This window comes from Mustela lutreola, chromosome 15, assembly GCF_030435805.1.
Source record: "Mustela lutreola isolate mMusLut2 chromosome 15, mMusLut2.pri, whole genome shotgun sequence".
Classification (NCBI taxonomy): Eukaryota; Metazoa; Chordata; class Mammalia; order Carnivora; family Mustelidae; genus Mustela; species Mustela lutreola.
Window position 1 is genome coordinate 56,795,597 of NC_081304.1, and position 21,393 is coordinate 56,816,989.

The following is a 21,393-nucleotide window of genomic DNA, read 5'->3' on the forward strand; positions in this document are numbered from 1 at the left end:
CAAGCTCCAGACTCAGCCATCTCTGTGGTCTTCCCAGAACCCCCTGCAGTCATGAGCTCTGATGCAGAAATGGCCATTTTTGGAGAAGCAGCTCCCTACCTGCGGAAGCCAGAGAAGGAGAGAATCGAGGCACAAAACCGCCCGTTTGATTCTAAAAAAGCCTGCTTTGCCGTGGATGATAAGGAAATGTACGTGAAAGGTATGATCCAGAGCAGGGAGAATGACAAAGTCACGGTCAAGACCCTGGATGACAGGGTAAGTATACATCTCAGATGTCCTCGATCAACTGGGTATCCTCCTTTGCCTTTGGACTGGGATATTAGAAATCGCGTGCAGGTCCATAGGAATCTGAAGATAGAACATTACATACACGTACCTATTCCGTAGCAAAGTCACCAGTGAAAGCTCATATCCCAAACACTTTCACTCCACTTTTTTCACTTTTCCAGGACATGGGCTTTGACAGTTTTTGTGATGTCTGCTTTGGAGAAAGGGCAAGTTGAGGGCAGCAGAGTTTGGACCCTTTAAGGGAGAGGTTGGTGCTGATCGCTGCTGGGTGGGCCCTGCAAATATCCCTCTTTAGGCTGCAAAGTGACTTCCAGATCAAGCACTGAAAGTGATGGCTAGCTTAATGTCAAGAATCACCATGCATCGTTCAATTCAACATTTGCTGGACACCCACCATGTCTAGCGTCCATCCCTTTGCAGTGCAAGCAAATCTCAGCCCCTGCCCTCCCACAGTTTACTGTCTAGTGTAGGAATCAAGATATGCCTGGAAGGTATGACTCTCGGTTCACAAACTCAGGCATATGAAGCAGATATTTCTTTTACTGCTTCTTTGTTTAAAGAACTTAACCTCTAATGTCAGCCTCTTTTCACTGGGAGGGAAATAAATTTTCTTCAGTCCTTCTCGGGATCCCGCCCCATGGTTGTGTCTCATTTTCAGGACCTCACACAGTACACACTGAGGATCAAACCACTGCCACCACCACCCCCCACCCCGACTCTGAATGATCTGCTAAGAAACAAGTCCCTGTCTTTGAAGCTTCCGGATGCACAGATTTTTCCATCTTCCCTGTGCTACTTTGGGTGTCTCTAGTGAGGACAGTGGAGCAAAAAAATCTCCTTTCCTCAAGGGATTTGGCATGTCCTAAACAAATCCCTCTCCTTTTGTCTTTTCGCTAAAACCCTCAAAGCTTTTCTAAGATCTTGGGCTTTGGGAAAACTGTAGCCAGAAAGCCTTATAGGCTCTTTCTCATTGCTACCCTATTTTTCTACCTCTCCTGAGTCATGGAATGCAGACCCAGCTGTATGCTTGAATGGGGAGTCAGGAGGGGGTGAACCCAGAGGAGGGAAATTAAGTAATAGTCTCAGAAATATTGTTCAGCCACGGGCCGTGCTGCAAGTTCAAATGTTGTAAGTCCTAGAGCAGAGATGCGAGGAATTATGGAACTGTTGAAAAGACGGGGAGACAGACAACAGGTCATGGAAGTGACGTGACTTGAGCTGAACTTTGAGGGTTTCTAAACATAACTTCGGTGCAGATAGTGCAGATAAAGGAACCTACGTGAGCAGAAGTATTTAAGTGGAAATGCACAGAATACATTGGAGTATTCCTTTCCAAGTTTCCAACCTTTGTCTTGTTGAAACTTTCAAAGCGAATCGGGGTAAAGAGAGGCAATCTGCTTCGGTCTGGGCCATCTTGAGTCCAACCTGGACCCTGAGGGCTGAAGGGCTCTGCTGCTGTGCACACTTGTAACTCGTTCTTGGCACACACAATGACATGCTGACTGGGGGTGGGGGGGGGGGGGTGGAGGAAGGTTGGGACATCAGACCTGAACTGGCTATACACTTTGACCAGAATTGGGTTAATCAAGGACAGTTATTTGTGGATCATCTCTGGGAATGGAAATGACCCATGAAGCTATTCATGGTCATGGGCGTCGGGGGGCGGGGGATGGGGGGCGGGGGATGGGGGATGGGGGGTGATTACTCCGCTGTCTCTCCCTCCTTCCACCACACCAAGTAGAGCGGGGCTGAGAGCGTTGGCTTTCCTCTCCATCCTGTGCTTTTCCTCTCAATCCCCAGACACTCACTCTCAACAGTGACCAAGTCTTCCCCATGAACCCTCCCAAATTTGACAAGATCGAGGACATGGCCATGATGACCCACCTGCACGAGCCCGCCGTGCTGTACAACCTCAAAGAGCGTTACGCAGCCTGGATGATCTACGTGAGCACCCTTCAGCCTCTCCCTATTCCATCTATCCCTCTGGGTAAAGACAGGATCCACATGTTGCATTTTCTGGTTTTCCCAGACCTACTCGGGCCTCTTCTGCGTCACCGTGAACCCCTACAAGTGGCTGCCGGTGTACAACCCCGAGGTGGTGGCCGCCTACCGAGGCAAGAAGCGCCAGGAGGCCCCACCCCACATCTTCTCCATCTCCGACAACGCCTACCAGTTCATGCTGACCGGTGAGCGATTTCTTCAATACCTATTTAAAAATAACAACAACAACAACAGTTTTTTTAGTTAGTTATGCAAGCCCTTTAACTGGACTGGTTCTTAGCTAATTATGCAAACCCTTCGGAGGCCTTGATCCTGTGAATGGGGCTATGGTCAAGGTGACCTTAGGAGACTCCAATGATTTCATGATGAAAAGAAGCCAGAGATGCATGTCTCCCATTAGAAGCCACAGTGCAGGGGTGCCTGGGTGGCTCAGTGGGTTAAGCCTCTGCCTTCGGCTCAGGTCATGATCTCAGGGTCCTGGAATTGAGCTCTGCATCGGGCTCTCTGCTCAGCGGGGAGCCTGCTTTCCCCTTCCCCTCTGCCTGCCTCTCTGCCTACTTGTGATCTCTCTCTCTGTGTCAAATAAATAAATAAAATCTTAAAAAAAAAAAAAAGCCACAGTGCATAGGCCAGTATTCCCCAATGGAGCTATGCTGTGCACCTGCTTATTCAGGGGAATGCGGCACGCAGGGAGATGTCCTGCCTTCACATCCAAAGAACTCCCCCTGCCCCACCCCTGCCTACATGAGCATCCCTAGAAGAAGAGAGACTAGATTACTAGCCACTAGGGTGCAAAACTGGAGAACTGGGCATAGCAGTGTTCCCGCACTGTCTTCCTCCCCAGACTCGGGCTCCTCTTTCTCTTCCCTAAATTCCCAGAATGGCACAGAAAATAGACACGTGGTAATACTGCCATGTCACTATGTTTTGAGTCACTTTCATCTGTCCCCCTTTCACCTGACTTGGTCTGGTGCAGACTCAAGAAGCAGAAGCAAGCCTGTGAGATCGGTAGACGCTTAGAGTCCTCCACTAAACCTCCAGTTGCCCAAACCTCAGCCCTCCCTCTCTCACACTCAAGCCTAGCCATTCCTGCCCACCTAAGAATAGGTCTTCAAATCGGCTGAAGCTACATCAAGTTTTCAAAGGAGGATAGACAGCACTATTTGCAGGAGTTTCCTAGGGCTGGCCTGACAGAGTACCACAAAACGGTCCCCTGTAGGTGGTATTCTCCCTGTGTGCACCTTTCTCCAAATTCCTCCTTTTGATAAGGACACGGTCTTATAGATTCGCCACCCCCACTCTAGTATGAATTGATTTTTTTTTTTAATAAACATATATTTTTATCCCCAGGGGTACAGGTCTGTGAATCACCAGGTTTACACACTTCACAGCACTCACCAAATCACATACCCTCCCCAATGTCCATAATCCCACCCCCTTCTCCCAAACCCCCTCCCCCCGGCAACCCTCAGTTTGTTTCGTGAGATTAAGAGTCACTTATGGTTTGTCTCCCTCCCAATCCCATCTTGTTTCATTTATTCTTCTTCTACCCACTTAAGCCTCCATGTTTTATCACCACTTCCTCATATCAGGGAGATCATATGATAGTTGTCTTTCTCTGCTTGACTTATTTCGCTAAGCATGATACGCTCTAGTTCCATCCATGTTGTTGCAAATGGCAAGATTTCATTTCTTTTGATGGCTGCATAGTATTCCATTGTGTATATATACCACATCTTCTTGATCCATTCATCTGTTGATGGACATCTAGGTTCTTTCCATAGTTTGGCTATTGTGGACATTGCTGCTATAAACATTCGGGTGCATGTGCCCCTTTGGATCACTACATTTGTATCTTTAGGGTAAATACCCAATAGTGCAATTGCTGGGTCATAGGGCAGTTCTATTTTCAACATTTTGAGGAACCTCCATGCTGTTTTCCAGAGTGGCTGCACCAGCTTGCATTCCCACCAACAGTGTAGGAGGGTTCCTCTTTCTCCGCATCCTCGCCAGCATCTGTCATTTCCTGATTTGTTGATTTTAGCCATTCTGACTGGTGTGAGGTGATATCTCATTGTGGTTTTGATTTGTATTTCCCTGATGCCGAGTGATATGGAGCACTTTTTCATGTGTCTGTTCGCCATCTGGATGTCTTCTTTGCAGAAATGTCTGTTCATGTCTTCTGCCCATTTCTTGATTGGATTATTTGTTCTTTGGGTGTTGAGTTTGCTAAGTTCTTTATAGATTCTGGACACTAGTCCTTTATCTGATATGTCGTTTGCAAATATCTTCTCCCATTCTGTCAGTTGTCTTTTGATTTTGTTAACTGTTTCCTTTGCTGTGCAAAAGCTTTTGATCTTGATGAAATCCCAGTAGTTCATTTTTTCCCTTGCTTCCCTTGCCTTTTGCGTTGTTCCTAGGAAGATGTTGCTGCGGCAGAGGTCGAAGAGGTTGCTGCCCGTGTTCTCCTCAAGGATTTTGATGGATTCCTTTCGTACATTGAGATCCTTCATCCATTTTGAGTCTATTATTGTGTGTGGTGTAAGGAAATGGTCCAATTTCATTTTTCTGCATGTGGCTGTCCAATTTTCCCAGCACCATTTATTGAAAAGGCTGTCTTTTTTCCATTGGACATTCTTTCCTGCTTTGTCGAAGATTAGTTGACCATAGATTTGAGGGTCTATTTCTGGGCTCTCTATTCTGTTCCATTGATCTATGTGTCTGTTTTTGTGCCAGTACCATGCTGTCTTGATGATGACAGCTTTGTAATAGAGCTTGAAGTCCGGAATTGTGATGCCACCAACGTTGGCTTTCTTTTTCAATATCCCTTTGGCTATTCGAGGTCTTTTCTGGTTCCATATAAATTTTAGCATTATTTGTTCCATTTCTTTGAAAAAGATGGATGGTACTTTGATAGGAATTGCATTAAATGTGTAGATTGCTTTAGGTAGCATAGACATTTTCACAATATTTATTCTTCCAATCCAGGAGCATGGAACATTTTTCCATTTCTTTGTGTCTTCCTCAATTTCTTTCATGAGTACTTTATAGTTTTCTGAGTATAGATTCTGTGTCTCTTTGGTTAGGTTTATTCCTAGGTATCTTATGGTTTTGGATGCAATTGTAAATGGGATTGACTCCTTAATATCTCTTTCTTCTGTCTTGCTGTTGGTGTAGAGAAATGCAACTGATTTCTGTGCATTGATTTTATATCCTGACATTTTACTGAATTCCTGTATAAGTTCTAGCAGTTTTGGAGTGGAGTCTTTTGGGTTTTCCACATATAGTATCATATCATCTGCGAAGAGTGATAATTTGACTTCTTCTTTGCCGATTTGGATGCCTTTAATTTCCTTTTGTTGTCTGATTGCTGAGGCTAGGACCTCTAGTACGATGTTGAATAGCAGTGGTGATAATGGACATCCCTGCCGTGTTCCTGACCTTAGCGGAAAAGCTTTCAGTTTTTCTCCATTGAGAATGATATTTGCGGTGGGTTTTTCATAGATGGCTTTGATGATATTGAGGTATGTGCCCTCTATCCCTACACGTTGAAGAGTTTTGATCAGGAAGGGATGTTGTACTTTGTCAAATGCTTTTTCAGCATCTATTGAGAGTATCATATGGTTCTTGTTCTTTCTTTTATTGATGTGTTGTATCACATTGACTGATTTGCGGATGTTGAACCAACCTTGCAGCCCTGGAATAAATCCCACTTGGTCGTGGTGAATAATCTTTTTAATGTACTGTTGAATCCTATTGGCTAGTATTTTGTTGAGTATTTTCGCATCTGTGTTCATCAAGGATATCGGTCTATAGCTCTCTTTTTTGGTGGGATCCTTGTCTGGTTTTGGGATCAAGGTGATGCTGGCCTCATAAAATGAGTTTGGAAGTTTTCCTTCCATTTCTATTTTTTGGAACAGTTTCAGGAGAATAGGAATTAGTTCTTCTTTAAATGTTTGGTAGAATTCCCCCGGGAAGCCGTCTGGCCCTGGGCTTTTGTTTGTTTGGAGATTTTTAATGACTGTTTCAATCTCCTTACTGGTTATGGGTCTGTTCAGGCTTTCTATTTCTTCCTGGTTCAGTTGTGGTAGTTTATATGTTTCTAGGAATGCATCCATTTCTTCCAGATTGTCAAATTTATTGCCGTAGAGTTGCTCATAGTATGTTCTTATAATAGTTTGTATTTCTTTGGTGTTAGTTGTGATCTCTCCTCTTTCATTCATGATTTTATTTATTTGGGTCCTTTCTCTTTTCTTTTTGATAAGTCGGGCCAGGGGTTTATCAATTTTATTAATTCTTTCAAAGAACCAGCTCCTAGTTTCGTTGATTTGTTCTATTGTTTTTTTGGTTTCTATTTCATTGATTTCTGCTCTGATCTTTATGATTTCTCTTCTCCTGCTGGGCTTAGGGTTTCTTTCTTGTTCTTTCTCCAGCTCCTTTAGGTGTAGGGTTAGGTTGTGTACCTGAGACCTTTCTTGTTTCTTGAGAAAGGCTTGTACCGCTATATATTTTCCTCTCAGGATTGCCTTTGTTGTGTCCCACAGATTTTGAACCGTTGTATTTTCATTATCATTTGTTTCCATGATTTTTTTCAATTCTTCTTTAATTTCCCGGTTGACCCATTCATTCTTTAGAAGGATACTGTTTAGTCTCCATGTATTTGGGTTCTTTCCAAACTTCCTTTTGTGGTTGAGTTCTAGCTTTAGAGCATTGTGGTCTGAAAATATGCAGGGAATGATCCCAATCTTTTGATACCGGTTGAGTCCTGATTTAGGACCGAGGATGTGATCTATTCTGGAGAATGTTCCATGTGCACTAGAGAAGAATGTGTATTCTGTTGCTTTGGGATGAAATATTCTGAATATATCTGTGATGTCCATCTGGTCCAGTGTGTCGTTTAAGGCCTTTATTTCCTTGCTGATCTTTTGCTTGGATGACCTGTCCATTTCAGTGAGGGGAGTGTTAAAGTCCCCTACTATTATTGTATTATTGTTGATGTGTTTCTTTGATTTTGTTATTAATTGGTTTATATAGTTGGCTGCTCCCACATTGGGGGCATAGATATTTAAAATTGTTAAATCTTCTTGTTGGACAGACCCTTTGAGTATGATATAGTGTCCTTCCTCATCTCTTATTATAGTCTTTGGCTTAAAATCTAATTGATCTGATATAAGGATTGCCACTCCTGCTTTCTTCTGATGTCCATTAGCATGGTAAATTCTTTTCCACCCCCTCACTTTAAATCTGGAGGTGTCTTCGGGCTTAAAATGTGTTTCTTGGAGGCAACATATAGATGGGTTTTGTTTTTTTATCCATTCTGATACGCTGTGTCTTTTGACAGGGGCATTTAGCCCATTCACATTCAGGGTAACTATTGAGAGATATGAATTTAGTGCCATTGTATTGCCTGTAAGGTGACTGTTACTGTATAGGTCTCTGTTCCTTTCTGATCTACCACTTGTAGGCTCTCTCTTTGCTTAGAGGACCCCTTTCAATATTTCCTGTAGAGCTGGTTTGGTATTTGCAAATTCTTTCAGTTGTTGTTTGTCCTGGAAGCTTTTAATCTCTCCTTCTATTTTCAATGATAGCCTAGCTGGATATAGTATTCTTGGCTGCATGTTTTTCTCGTTTAGTGCTCTGAAAATATCATGCCAGCTCTTTCTGGCCTGCCAGGTCTCTGTGGATAAGTCAGCTGCCAATCTAATATTTTTACCATTGTATGTTACACACTTCTTTTCCCGGGCTGCTTTCAGGATTTTCTCTTTGTCATTGAGACTTGTAAATTTTACTATTAGGTGACGGGGTGTGGGCCTATTCTTATTGATTTTGAGGGGCATTCTCTGAACCTCCTGAATTTTGATGCTCGTTCCCTTTGCCATATTGGGGAAATTCTCCCCAATAATTCTCTCCAGTATACCTTCTGCTCCCCTCTCACTTTCTTCTTCTTCTGGAATCCCAATTATTCTAATGTTGTTTCGTCTTATGGTGTCACTTATCTCTCGAATTCTCCCCTCGTGGTCCAGTAGCTATTTGTCCCTCTTTTGCTCAGCTTCTTTATTCTCTGTCATTTGGTCTTCTATATCACTAATTCTTTCTTCTGCCTCATTTATCCTAGCAGTTAGAGCCTCCATTTTTGATTGCACCTCATTAATAGCTTTTTTGATTTCACCTTGGTTAGATTTTAGTTCTTTTATTTCTCCAGAAAGGGCTTTTATATCTCTCGAGAGGGTTTCTCTCATGTCTTCCATGCCTTTTTCGAGCCCGGCTAGAACCTTGAGAATTGTCATTCTGAACTCTAGATCTGACATATTACCGATGTCTGTATTGATTAGGTCCCTAGCCTTCGGTACTGCCTCTTGTTCTTTTTTTTGTGTTGAATTTTTCCGTCTTGTCATTTTGTCCTTTCAGAAAGTGGTTGTTTTTCTGTTTCCAGAATTGCTGTTCTTCTTCTCTTCGATCTGCCGATGGATTTTCAGGTGTTTGCAATCTTTAGATAAGCTATCTAGCTGATCTCCGGCTAGCTGAAGCAGTCTCAGCTTGCTACTTCTCCGCCATCTTGACTCCTCCCCCTGATTTTTTTTTTTAAGATTTTATTTATTTATTTTTGAGAGAGAGAGTGAGCAAAAGAGAGTACCCAAGCAGGGGGAAGGAGAAGAAGCAGGCTCCCCACTAAGCAGGGAGCTCGATGCAGGACTCGATCCCAGGCTCCCGGGATCATGACTTGAGCAAAGGCAGAGGCTTAACCGACTGAGCCACCCAGGTGCCCCCAATATGACTTCATCTTCACTAACAACAACAACTACAGTGACACAGTTTCCAAATAAGGTCGTATTCTCAGGTCCTAGGGGTAAGGACTTCAACGAATGAATTTGGGTAGAGGGCATACAACTCAACTCACAAGTGCTTGTAAGTGGAAAACCATGATCACCTTCCACAAGTATAGAGTCAAGATAAAAAGGAAAACCCAGTGACAACCAGTCAGTGCCCTTAGATTCTAATTAAAAGCTGCCCCTTCCCACGAGCCCTAAGTCTGAGACTTGCTCTCCACGTTAAAAAAGGAGATGAGAAATTCCTGGCAAGCTGTTGAAGATTTATGAACCAGAATCACTTTCCCGCTGTGGGATTCTCTGTTCACTTGCCATGCGGTCCAGGCTACACATCCCACATTCGGAAATCTACACAAACTGTCTCGAGGAAGACTTGCTACACCCAAATCCTTACACTGCTAGTCACAGCATCACCATATAGTCCACTCACCCCGAATGCTGCCCTATGTTTTTGTTTCATGTGTTTGCAGTTTCTTTATTTCGTTTTCTCCCCTCTGCCTTTCCAGATCGAGACAATCAGTCCATCCTCATCACGTGAGTAACCTGAGTTCACACCACGATGACTTGGAAGCCAGAGCCGGCCCTTCCACTCTTCTATCGTACTTGCTTTTAACTCCACAGCGGAGAATCCGGGGCGGGCAAGACCGTGAACACCAAGCGTGTCATCCAGTACTTTGCAACAATTGCGGTCACTGGGGACAAGAAGAAGGAACAGCAGCCAGGCAAGATGCAGGTGAGGAGCTCCCTGAATCTGGAGTTTTGCTGGAGTAAGGACAGGTAAAGATGGGGTGAGCACCAAGTGTATGTAGGGCTCAGTGCTCAGCAGAATGCTGGGGACAGGGTCTGTCCCAAGAGGGCTTGAGGGGCAAGGTGGAGGTGGTGCCACCTGGTGGACATAGGTGGTAGCACCGGCTCCATCTGCAACAACAGCCCAGGGACTGTGAGCCGCTTCCCCTGAAGAAGGGATGCTTTGGGCAAGGTGCACAGGGGTTGGGGAGTGGTTGATTTCTGATTGAAATTCCTAACTCCCATGCACAGTCCTGCTACTTTGTATTTCTATCATGTTGCCACTGTTCACTTTGGGAACCACTGAGCAGGACAGAAATTTGAAAACAGCTCTGGAGGCAGAAGGATAAGCAGTTGAGGGGCGGGAGGTAGGGTGGGGCTGGGAGTAAAAATTCTGCTTTCTCTAAGCAGACTTCTTTTTTTTTAAAGATTTTATTTCTTTATTTGAGAGAGAGAGCACTAGAGAGAGAGAAAGGGCAAGCATGAGCCGGGGGCAGAGGGAGAGGGAGAAGCAGACTTCCTCGCTGAGCAGGGAGCCCACACAGGGCTCAATCCCAGGACCCTGGGATCATGACCCCAGCTGAAGGCAGACGCTTCACTGACCCAGCCACCCAGGCATCCCTGTAAGCCAACTTCTGAGCAAAAATTCTCATGACATATTTCTTGCGACTTAAAAAATTGTTTTGAGAACCACAATTCCTATTGTACAATCCCTTGAGTGACTGTCTTTGTTCAATTCTATATATACTTCTGAATCCAAATGTCTATATTAGATGGGTCATGATCCATACTCTAATAGAGGTATGTATTCTAAAAATCCATGATTTAGAATAGAGCATTATCAGAGAGGAAAGGAAGTCTGAAAAATCAAGAGGAAACCTTGAATCTGGGATGGATAGAGTCACGTTGATGCTGAGACCCTCTATGGGATGGAACTCCGAAGCCTCCTTGGATGGTGGGCACGAGCCCATGGGTGCCTTCACCCATCCACACTGGCCACCAGGCTGGGCTGGTTAGCGTCTCTCCCTGGGCCCTGCCTAGAGCATCCACACTTTCGAGTCACCGTGGGCTCCTTCAGAGGACACTCCAAAGTCCTCCCTTTGCTTTTTCTTGTTTATTATTAGGGGACTCTGGAAGATCAAATCATCCAGGCCAACCCCCTACTTGAGGCCTTTGGAAACGCCAAGACTGTGAGGAATGACAACTCCTCAAGATTTGTAAGACCCAGTCCAATTTTAACTACCACCACCACCACCCCCCCAAGAACCAAACCCTCTCCTCAAATGCTGGATTTAAAAAAAAAAAAAATCCCACATAAACTAGAATAAGTGGTTCGGATCAACTGAGCCGTGCTGGGATAATAAGATACACTGAAAAACATGTTGGCTCGTTGTTGGCAATGCAGGGTGGGGAGTGGGAGGGATTTATCTGTCCATTCCTAACTGGGCTCATCACCTCAGAACATCCGGAAGTCATGGTGATTCAAATTCCGCAAGTAGAGAGCAATTCCTTTATGCTGCACTTGGCCTCACTAAGTGGAAGCATTTTAAAATGATGAAGTCTATTGAGCAATCTCCATTGGCTTATCAGCCATAGAAACCTGAGTTTGAATTAAGTGAGCAGGTTTGAACTCCTCCAGGTCAGAAGGCATTGGGAGATGGAGAAACCTGGGGAAAGCAGGAGAGTTCAAAACGTGGGAATATGTTGATGTTGTAGATACTGAAGGATATGTTCCATCCTTCGACATTTGGCTTAAGTTTCCCTCATCCAAAGAGGCCTTTACTTCCCCCATGGGCAAATAAACATCTAGTCCTCTACCTATCCTCACTATACCACGGAATGAGTGACTACCACAACACAAAGCCCTCGCTTATGCCTGTAGTTGCAAGAGGCTGTCAGGACTCCACACTTCTCAGGACCTAGATAATCTCAAGCTTATGCTTTGTTGTTGCTTCTCAAGGATGGAATGGTCCCTGAGGAGAAAGTGAATGCAGCCATCAGAGACTGGGCTATGAGCCCCGACCTTTCTTTCTTTCCCTTGGTCCTCTGTGCACTGCCCGTCTGCACATCTGTCTTCCTAGTGCACAACTAAAATGTCTTGCTTGTAGGCGGTCTGGGTGTGCGTTACCCAACAAACATATGGTGCACATATTTGCACCAAGTTAAGAATTGAGCTAACCTGGCTCCAGCTTAAAATGGAAGACAATATCTTTGGATACCCCCATTGCTACTCTCATTTATTAAGTGCTTTAGTCTCTCTTCCTGGCCCTGACCCAGAAGTCACAATCACCCCGGTTAGCCTGTCCACCTTCCACTCATCAAACAAACATTTGCAGGCTAAAACTTCATTTTCCACCGAGTAGCTAGCAATACTGAAAGCCAACACTTACACCTCACTCACACCTTCACTGACCCCTCACCAGCTCTCCCCAAGCTTCATTCGGAAAATAGTAAGAAGATAATGGAGTGCTGACTACAGTCCAGACTCTGTGGGTGGATGGACAAGGCAAGATTTTTGCCTTCAGATTTGCTCAGGGTGTGGTAGAAACCAGTCGCTCATAAAATTTCACCTCTTGCCTCCCCTCAGAAGGGGAGAACTCAGACTCTGAATGTGTATTTTGGGAGCCAGTGAGCTTGGCCTGAGTCTGGGAGCTAGGTTTGCCTAATGTAAGCAACAAGGAAAACCAAAGCAAGAAATCTCAGAAGGAACACCCAGACGTGGAAGGAAGGAAGGAAGGAGAGAGAGAGAAAGTAAGCAAAAGAAAGAAATAAAGAAAAGGAAGGAGACAGGGGGAGGGATGGACGGAGGAAGGAAGGAAAGACGGTAAGTAAGTTGGCAAGATGGTCCAACCAGCCCTATCAAAGGTATCCATTTGGGAATGGGAATCCAGGTACCAGACAGCAGGATAAAAACCAAGGGGACTGTCTAGAGTAAGGTGATCCCAAGCAGAAATTGGAGAGGGCACCTTCCTCCCAAAATTGGAGGAACAGGACCAGATGTTTTGGGTAGAACTATCTAAGACTTGGGTAAGCCAGCATGGGGATTCTGGGTGCCAGATAGCTAGAGAGGAGGGAAGTCCTTCTTCTATCATCACTCTCTCCCTGACCCTACTCTTCCCACCTGTACTGGGAGCACCTGGCGAAAACCAGCCATGGTACCATCTAAATAAAATAACTGTGATGTCTGTCAACCTGCCATTGGACAGGGGAAATTCATTCGGATTCATTTTGGAGCCACAGGAAAGCTGGCATCAGCGGACATTGAAACCTGTGAGTCTCAACGCCCTGTTGGGCACAGCGGTATTTGGCCACAGAGACACACCACCCAGGAACCTGAAACCACATTCTTTCTTATTACCCTTAGATCTCTTAGAAAAATCCAGAGTGACATTTCAGTTATCCAGCGAGAGAAGCTACCACATTTTCTACCAGATCTTGTCAAACAAGAAGCCGGAACTCATTGGTAAGTTCTTGGGGGTATTGGTTTCATCCTCCACATCAGTCACATTGGAAAAACGGAGTGCATCGCGCATGCGTGAGACGCTAAGGGGACCTTCATGTTTCGCAGACTTGCTCCTCATTTCAACCAATCCCTTTGACTTCCCCTTCGTGAGCCAAGGAGAGGTCACCGTGGCCAGCATCGACGACAGTGAAGAGCTTCTAGCGACTGATGTAAGCACACACTTCCTTCTTCCTTTCAGCACAAATTACTGAGTTTGTAAACTGAGAGGCACCCTGGCGGTCTCGTCAGAAACTGGGACTCAGGGATGTTCAGTGATCAGACCTGAGCTCACAGAGTTCAAGATGTCCAGGGAATTAGTCCGGATGGGACCCCTCTCCGCTCACCTCCACCCCAGGAGATGCCATGGGGGGACAAGAAGTTCTCCAAAATAGGCTTCCAGTTCCATTCTGTAGCGTGTTAGAGTTGGGTTTTGCACGTATAAGGTTTTTTTAAAGGTTTTGTTGGAACTTCTCAAGGTACAAAACCATCTGCACGGTTCTTTTAAGAAATTTTTAAAAATATAGCAAAGTGTAAAACAGGAAAAAAACAACCCAGTCTGCAGGAGGAGAAGCTCCATGCCTCGTGCTACCTGTCCCCCTCAGGCTCATGCTCAGCTCCCACACGTCCTCGGCGCACCTGTCAGGCCTCCTACCATTAGCTCTGGGAAGTATTTCCAACATTGATAACTAGAATAATAACAGTAACTAAGTGCACCTGAGATGAGTGCTTTATCTCGTTTAAGCCCCGCCCCCCCCAAAAAAAACCTCTTGTAAAATGCCCCCATTTTACAAAGATGGAAGCTGATGTGCTCACTTCGGCAGCACATATACAAAGATGGAAGCTGAGTCTTAGAAGGAAAACCCACAATTTGCTTCAAGACACTTTGTCAAAGACAGAACATTTGAAGCCAGATCTGCCCACTCCAGAACCCACCTTTTTTTTTTTTTTAAACTAATAGACACCATCTCTGAGCCATTAATCTCCTGAGGAGCTTCTCCTGGGTGATGGTTTATGGCCAAGTACAAGGGGGAGTGCTCCCTCCGAGGGTCTGCCTGCCCCAGCAGGCTCCCCAGAAAGTAACATCTTCACCTGGTTCCTTTCAAAGTGGAGTGAAAGGTCTTTCCTTTTAACCTACAGCGGCCTCTTCCTATGACACAAATATGCATCAGATGGGGTGGGATATGGGGTCAAGGAGGCCACTGAGGCTCAGAATGTCTCCTCACCCAGGTTGGCTCTCAGCCTGGACCCCTCTTCTCCTAAAGGGGGCACCACCCCCAACAGTGCCTCATTGTCTAATACCGTCCTGCTGACCCCGACCTGTCACCTCCCCAGACACGTTCCATGCATGTCAGTCCCTCCTTGAGTGAGCATTGCTTAAGCTGCAAGTCCTGTTACATAATCAATACCTGTACCCCAGAGAAGGATTTTCTAGTTGAAATCTTTGCGGTAGAAGACGGGCCGAGTGGCTATAAAACCAAGTCAGCAATCACCTATAGACTCTGAAGTGACCGAGCGCTTACTCCAGACAGACCTTTATCACCTGCTACCTGGGCGAATTGGGCAGGTCGCTTAGCCTGTTAGAACGTCAGGTCTCACCTGGGACTTTGGAAAGATCTGCATACCTCTGAGGTTCTCACAGCGACACAGTGAGACGACCTATGGATGGTGCCTCACCCCTCGCCTGGCACAGCCCCCCTGCAGAAGTTTGCCCCTTTCTTATTTGAAAAATGATGGCGTTCTCTTCGATGACCTTCTCTTCCAGTTCTAATGGGTTGGGGCGCCATATTGTCTCAGTTCTGAACAACACCGGAATTCCTGGGTTGTAATGCCAGACTCTCAAGGTGTTAGACACTATCTCTCAGACACGCTCCATGAGAATTCCTTCTCCTGGTATCGCATGATGGTTCCCGGTGGCCTCATCCAGAAAACAGCCCCAAATCTATGTAAAGGATTTAAATCAGTTCTGGTTGGATGGAAGAAAACGGAGTATTCATGTTTTCTTCCCATAATCTCCACCCTCCCACACAAACATGTTAAAGAAATGGCTTTTAACCCCTAAGTTAACAAACTGCCCCGTCACCCACTTCTTTGGGCAAATGCTGTCTCACGGGCTGTACACAAAGGGTGAGGTCTTTCCCAAGGACAACAGAGTCCCTGGGATGACTGTCCTTTTTCTAACTCCTAGAACGCCATTGACATCCTGGGTTTCAGCTCAGAGGAAAAAGTGGGGATCTACAAGCTCACGGGGGCCGTGATGCATTACGGGAACATGAAGTTCAAGCAGAAGCAGCGGGAGGAGCAGGCCGAGCCAGACGGCACCGAAGGTAACTGTGTCTCACCCAGAGACTAGCGTCTGACACTGTGTTCATGGATGGCTGGGGTCCTGTGAGGTGAGCTCTGGGCTCCTCCCGAGAGGTGCTCATTGGAAGTCGCTCAAATGGGATGTGGGGTGTCCAAAGCTCATTGTACTTGCCCTGGGGAAGTCCACTCCCTCTGTCAAGGATTCCTATAGTAGTGGATCCTTGACAAACCAAAGTTATCATTCTTGTGAATGAATAATCATCTCATTACCTCTCACCATCACAGTCACCTGTTACCTTAAGGTAGACATTGAGGAGAGGATATGGTTCTGTGAACTTCCCTTTCTCTCTGTGCACATAAGCAGAATGCGGTCCTAAGCACCTGGGCCAGGTGAAGGAGCTTCCTCTTCCCATGGCCTTCAGTTCCACTCTGACATCCGTTGAACCTGACCCTGAACCCAGGACTGGTATACGGATCTCCCCATGCCCTACCCCATGACCCTCACCTGGATGGTCTCCCCATCCCCCTTTGCCTGGTCCTGGGAACAGAGCAGGGGGCAGGGGGAGGGATTCCTGGCATCAGGACACACCCACCATGCGCCCTGTTCATCCGCGTCATCTCTCACACTGTTCCAAGGTCTATAAGGGACAGGCTGGTTCATCTCCAATAATTCTACCAATTGTAACATCACCACAATGTGTCTTGAACACCACCCCCCATGATAGGTGGAAACAATAGCCTTGAAAGAAAGACCAGGAAAACATATGGGACTTTATCACTGCCCATAAAGGCTCACCTGACTAGGCTATGTTTCCCCGGGATAATCTCCTTTTATTAATTCCAAGTGGACTGACTAGGGACCTCATCACAGGAGTAATGAATAGCCCATCCATATTCACCAGTGCCACCCTTGACACAAGGGGAGGGGATTATGCAAAGAATGTATACGGGGCGGGGGGGGGCAATCCTCAGGGCCATCTTGGAATTCTGCTTGTGGAGTGGTGCAAGATAAGGGGCAGCGGAGAAACTCTGTTTAGAGCAAGAGACCCTTCTGACTGGGGTAATCAGGGAAGGCTTCCTGGAGGAAGAAGGCACCAACATGGACTTTGAAGGATGGCTAGGATTCTCAAAGGTGTTGTGGGGGAGAAGGCAGTCTAAACAGAGGACACATGATGATCAAGGGGGAGGGGGAAGAAATGTGAGGGGACTGAACAGCAGTGGGGTCCTCTTTGGCTACAGAAAGGATGTATAAGAGATGGGGATTAAAAAGTAGTTATTTTGGTATCAGTTGGAGAAGACCTTGAATGCCAGGACATATGGTTTAGAATGTACGTGGTAGGAGCCAGAAGCCATGAACTGTCCGCTTAGCAGGGGAAGTTCATGGGAATTAATCGGTGAGCAGTCAGGCTTCCCAAAAGTGTGGGACCCTGTGGGAGATGCCAGCTATTTTAAAGGGGAAGCGAGCAGAATTTCCTGCCTGTCTGAGCACAGGCAGGTCAGGGATGAGGAGGAAGGATGTAATCACCCAAAGCCTTCAAGTGTAAATGACTAGAAGAATCCCATCCACCTACAAGGGCAGAGCAGGGAAAAGGGATAGTTTAAGCAAAGAGGAAAGCATACACATGGCCTCTTATTAAACACTTGACTAATACGGTCCTGGATTTTTATTGGCTCAGTTCCCCAGCCAGCAATAAAGTAATGGTCCCAACCAAGAGGAGCAATATTTCTCTACCTTCTTGATGAGCTCAGTGCAGGCAGCCAGATCTGACCCAAAGTCAACCACACTCCCAATGAACTATATGAAATTGCCAATTATCAACTGCTTTTGACCTTCTCCCAACATCTGAAGATTGGGTCAAAGTTCTGTAGCTCTCTCTCAGCTGTAAGCGTGGCATCTTGCAGGAATTTAGGAAGCTGCTTAACATATATTGTGAACCATTAAAATGGTGCCTCCATTACTCCTACGCCATTTTTTTTTAATTAGCAGACTCCAATATAACTGTGTAACTGTATCTTCTTAAAAATGAAATTTAGGGGCACCTGGGTGGCTCCATCGGCTAAGCGTCCAATTCTTAATTTCAGCTCAGGTCGTGATCTCAGGGTTGGAACATCGAGCTGCACGTCAGGCTCTGTGCTGACCTTGGACCCTGCTTAGAATTCTCCCTCTCCCTCTCCATGCACCCCTCCCCTGCTCTCTCTCTCTCTCTCTCTCTCTCTCCCCCCCAAAAAAAAAGAAAAAAAAAGAAATGTAAATATCAATATGTCAAGATCAACCTTCAGGATTGCATCTAGAAGGCAAACTAAAGCTCTAGAAAACCTGTGCCCCTAGACTATGAGATTGAAACTTTCTCAGACAACCCCAGTCCTGGTGCACATAGGCGAACGGAAGAACACCAAAAAGGATTATAGCAAACATTTCTGGGAGGCCCCAGGGTCTGATTGGCCACATCAGCCCCTGCTGTCTTCGTGTGTTCACATTGCCCTCTTCCTTCAGTGGCTGACAAAGCTGGCTACCTGATGGGTCTGAACGCGGCAGAAATGCTGAAAGGCCTGTGTTGTCCGAGGGTGAAGGTTGGCAACGAGTATGTCACCAAAGGGCAGAACGTCCAGCAGGTAATGGAGTTGCCGTGAGTTCAGCTGACTCAGTTATTCTGCTATTTTAACCACCATCCCAACGTTCCTTAAGCTGCAGGTGTCCAAAATCTAGGCACAACTGCCTTCAGCATTAAGAGGAATTTCGTTCTTAGGTCCCAGGGGTAGCTTAAGGAATGCACATGGAAGAGTGTTGTTAGGCACCAGAAAATGAAGGATCCTCTGGAGCCAGACTGCCCCTCTGCAGCTCCTTCCCTGCGGCTCCATGGACAGTCATTGCTCTCCTTCTCTTCTGTGTCCTCACTAGGCAGACAAGCTCTCTCCACGGTCACCACATAGCTTCCAAGTTCACATCTCCATAGTTCAGCCTCCCATGGAGACTGAGACCAGTGTCTTTGATCCCAATTCCAAATTCTCAGGAAAAACCCTCTGTGCAACCCAACTTGGATCAGTAGTCCACCTCCGGTTCAGTTACGTGCAGCCAAGTTCTAAAGTCATGTGTTAATACCACGGCTGATAGAAGACTATTTTTGTAAATGGGATAGTTCTCAGAGGGAGGGGAACGTCCTAAGCTGGCAAGTGCTTTGAGGGATATTTAATATCATGCTGGACGATACGAAATTGCCAATCTCTAACCGCTTTTGACCTTGAAGACCTCATTGGCTTCATGCTTCAACCTTGAGGGTTGAGTGGGTGCTCTTTCTTCAAGGTGACCAACTCGGTGGGCGCTCTGGCCAAGGCCGTCTACGAGAAAATGTTCCTGTGGATGGTCACCCGCATCAACCAGCAGCTGGACACCAAGCAGCCCAGGCAGTACTTCATCGGGGTCTTGGACATCGCAGGCTTTGAGATCTTTGATGTGAGTTGTTTGAATAAATGGCCTTTGTAAGGCCCTTCCATTTTGTGTCTTTTGCAGAGTCCCCACTGGATTTTCCAGACTCACTCCAACTCTTGCTCTTTGCAACACCCAGTTCAACAGCCTGGAGCAGCTGTGCATCAACTTCACCAACGAGAAGCTGCAACAGTTCTTCAACCACCACATGTTCGTGCTGGAGCAGGAGGAGTACAAGAAGGAGGGCATCGAGTGGGAGTTCATCGACTTCGGGATGGACCTGGCTGCCTGCATCGAGCTCATCGAGAAGGTAGAGGAATAGAGTCTGCTCCCCAGGGACTGTCCCTCCTTGGCTGAGACCGTCATCCCTTTGCTCTCACTCTACCCTGCCGGTAGAATGGTGATCCTTGCACTACTCTTCCAGCCTCCGGAGAGCTGAGTCTCCTTGCACAGACAAGTGTTTGGAATGCATGCATAATGCAGACACCTAAACAGATACATGGTTGGTTAAGATCCAAGGGCTCAGTTCTCCCAGGAATGGGAACAGGAGCCCGGGAGGAACAGTGGCCATTCATACCTTTGTAACTTGTCCAAAGACCCTAGGAGTTCAGACAATGGAGCTGTAGAGTTCTGGCATAATGTTACTATAAAAACAGCCAAGGAGGGGGTGCCTGGGTGGCTCAGTTGGTTAAGCCTCTGCCTTCGGCTCAGGTCATGATCTCAGGGTCCTGGGATCGAGCCCCACGTTGCGCTCCCTGCTCAGCAGGGAGTCTGCTTCTCCCTCTGCCTGCTGCTCCCCCTGCTAGTGCTCTTGCTCTTTCTCACTCTCTCTCAAATAAATTAATTAATTAAATCTTAAAAAAAAAAAAAAAAAGAAAGAAAAGAAAGAAAGAAATTCCCATACCGTTTGGAGCACTGGTGATATTGGAATGAGTTTGTCTTCCTAAGGTGGCTGCTGAGAAATCCATACATGATTGTTTCAATATCACTCATATCATTTTATGTCTATGTATGTAACTTTCCTTTTTTGGAGGGTGCAGTGGTGGTAACCTGTTGCTAAAAATGAGCTACATTTGTATGCATACAGGTTCTTTCCATGTTCTTTTGTCAACAAGCATCCATTAAGCGCTTACTCCGTGCCTAGCTCCGCGCCCCACGGTGCTCCTAAGCGAGTGGTAACACCAGAAAGGTTGTATTTGACTCCTGCAGACAATGCAGTCATTGAGACGCACTATTAACTGCTGAGTCATGGTCTGATCCTTCTTTCAGCCCATGGGCATCTTCTCCATCCTGGAAGAGGAGTGCATGTTCCCCAAGGCCACAGATACGTCCTTCAAGAACAAGCTCTATGACCAGCACCTGGGGAAGTCCAACAACTTCCAGAAGCCCAAGCCTGCCAAAGGCAAGGTTGAGGCCCACTTCTCTCTGGTCCACTATGCCGGCACCGTGGACTACAACATCGCCGGCTGGCTGGACAAGAACAAGGACCCCCTGAACGAGACCGTGGTCGGGCTGTACCAGAAGTCTTCCCTAAAGCTGCTGTCCTTCCTTTTTTCCAACTATGCTGCTGCAGAAACAGGTGAAATTCCCCACCCCACCCCCACTGTGTGCAAAGCTCTGTGTCATTACTTATGACCCAGAGCTGCTCCTTGAAGAACGAGTATTCGAGTATTCCGTTGTGATCGTCAGACAGAGCTGGATTTGTCTGTTTCCAATTACCCAATTTTCTTTCTCTTACGCTTCCTCTCCCTTAAGAAGAAGTCCCTGGACTCCCAGGGGACAAAAGAGCCAGTATCACGTTTTTAAAAAGCTTTTAAAGATTGACATGGGGTGGCTGGCTGGCCGATTCTGGTCATTTCAGGTAAATGGAACCACTGTGCACCTGGCTTCTTTTGTGTAGCAGAATGTTCCCTGGATTTGTTGGGACACACTTCTTTTATAGATGTGTAATATTCCAGGGCACGGGAAACACACATTTTGTCTATCTCCTGGGGAGTTGATGGATATCTGGCTATTGATGATGGTGCTGCTATGAACAGTTGTATACAAGTTTCTGAGCTGGCTTATGGTGTCAATTCTCTTGTATATACCCATGGGTCAATTCTCTTGTACATATCCACAGGCCTAGAACTGCTCAGTCTTACGGTAACTCTGTATCCACTTTCTCCAGGGACCTCCAGACTGTTTTCCAAAATGGTTGCACAAGCCAGTATCACTTGCTAGGTTTATTCACATTGTATTTTTTAAAAATAATCACCAAAGAA

General features: G+C 46.1%; 1 protein-coding gene across 1 annotated transcript in view; it reads left to right on the plus strand.

Annotated features, from left to right (window-relative positions):
* Positions 1 to 51: 51 nt before the first annotated feature.
* The window catches only part of LOC131815566 (myosin-13), a 52,051-nt gene continuing 30,709 nt past the window's right edge, over positions 52 to 21,393 (plus strand). The window contains exons 1-14 of the mRNA XM_059147305.1: positions 52 to 255; positions 2,089 to 2,232; positions 2,318 to 2,474; positions 9,623 to 9,650; positions 9,738 to 9,849; positions 11,027 to 11,119; positions 13,109 to 13,172; positions 13,267 to 13,365; positions 13,471 to 13,574; positions 15,590 to 15,728; positions 18,200 to 18,318; positions 19,007 to 19,156; positions 19,269 to 19,439; positions 20,399 to 20,708. Of these exons, the coding sequence (XP_059003288.1) occupies positions 52 to 255; positions 2,089 to 2,232; positions 2,318 to 2,474; positions 9,623 to 9,650; positions 9,738 to 9,849; positions 11,027 to 11,119; positions 13,109 to 13,172; positions 13,267 to 13,365; positions 13,471 to 13,574; positions 15,590 to 15,728; positions 18,200 to 18,318; positions 19,007 to 19,156; positions 19,269 to 19,439; positions 20,399 to 20,708 (1,894 nt within the window). The remainder of the gene's footprint in view (positions 256 to 2,088; positions 2,233 to 2,317; positions 2,475 to 9,622; positions 9,651 to 9,737; positions 9,850 to 11,026; positions 11,120 to 13,108; positions 13,173 to 13,266; positions 13,366 to 13,470; positions 13,575 to 15,589; positions 15,729 to 18,199; positions 18,319 to 19,006; positions 19,157 to 19,268; positions 19,440 to 20,398; positions 20,709 to 21,393) is intronic.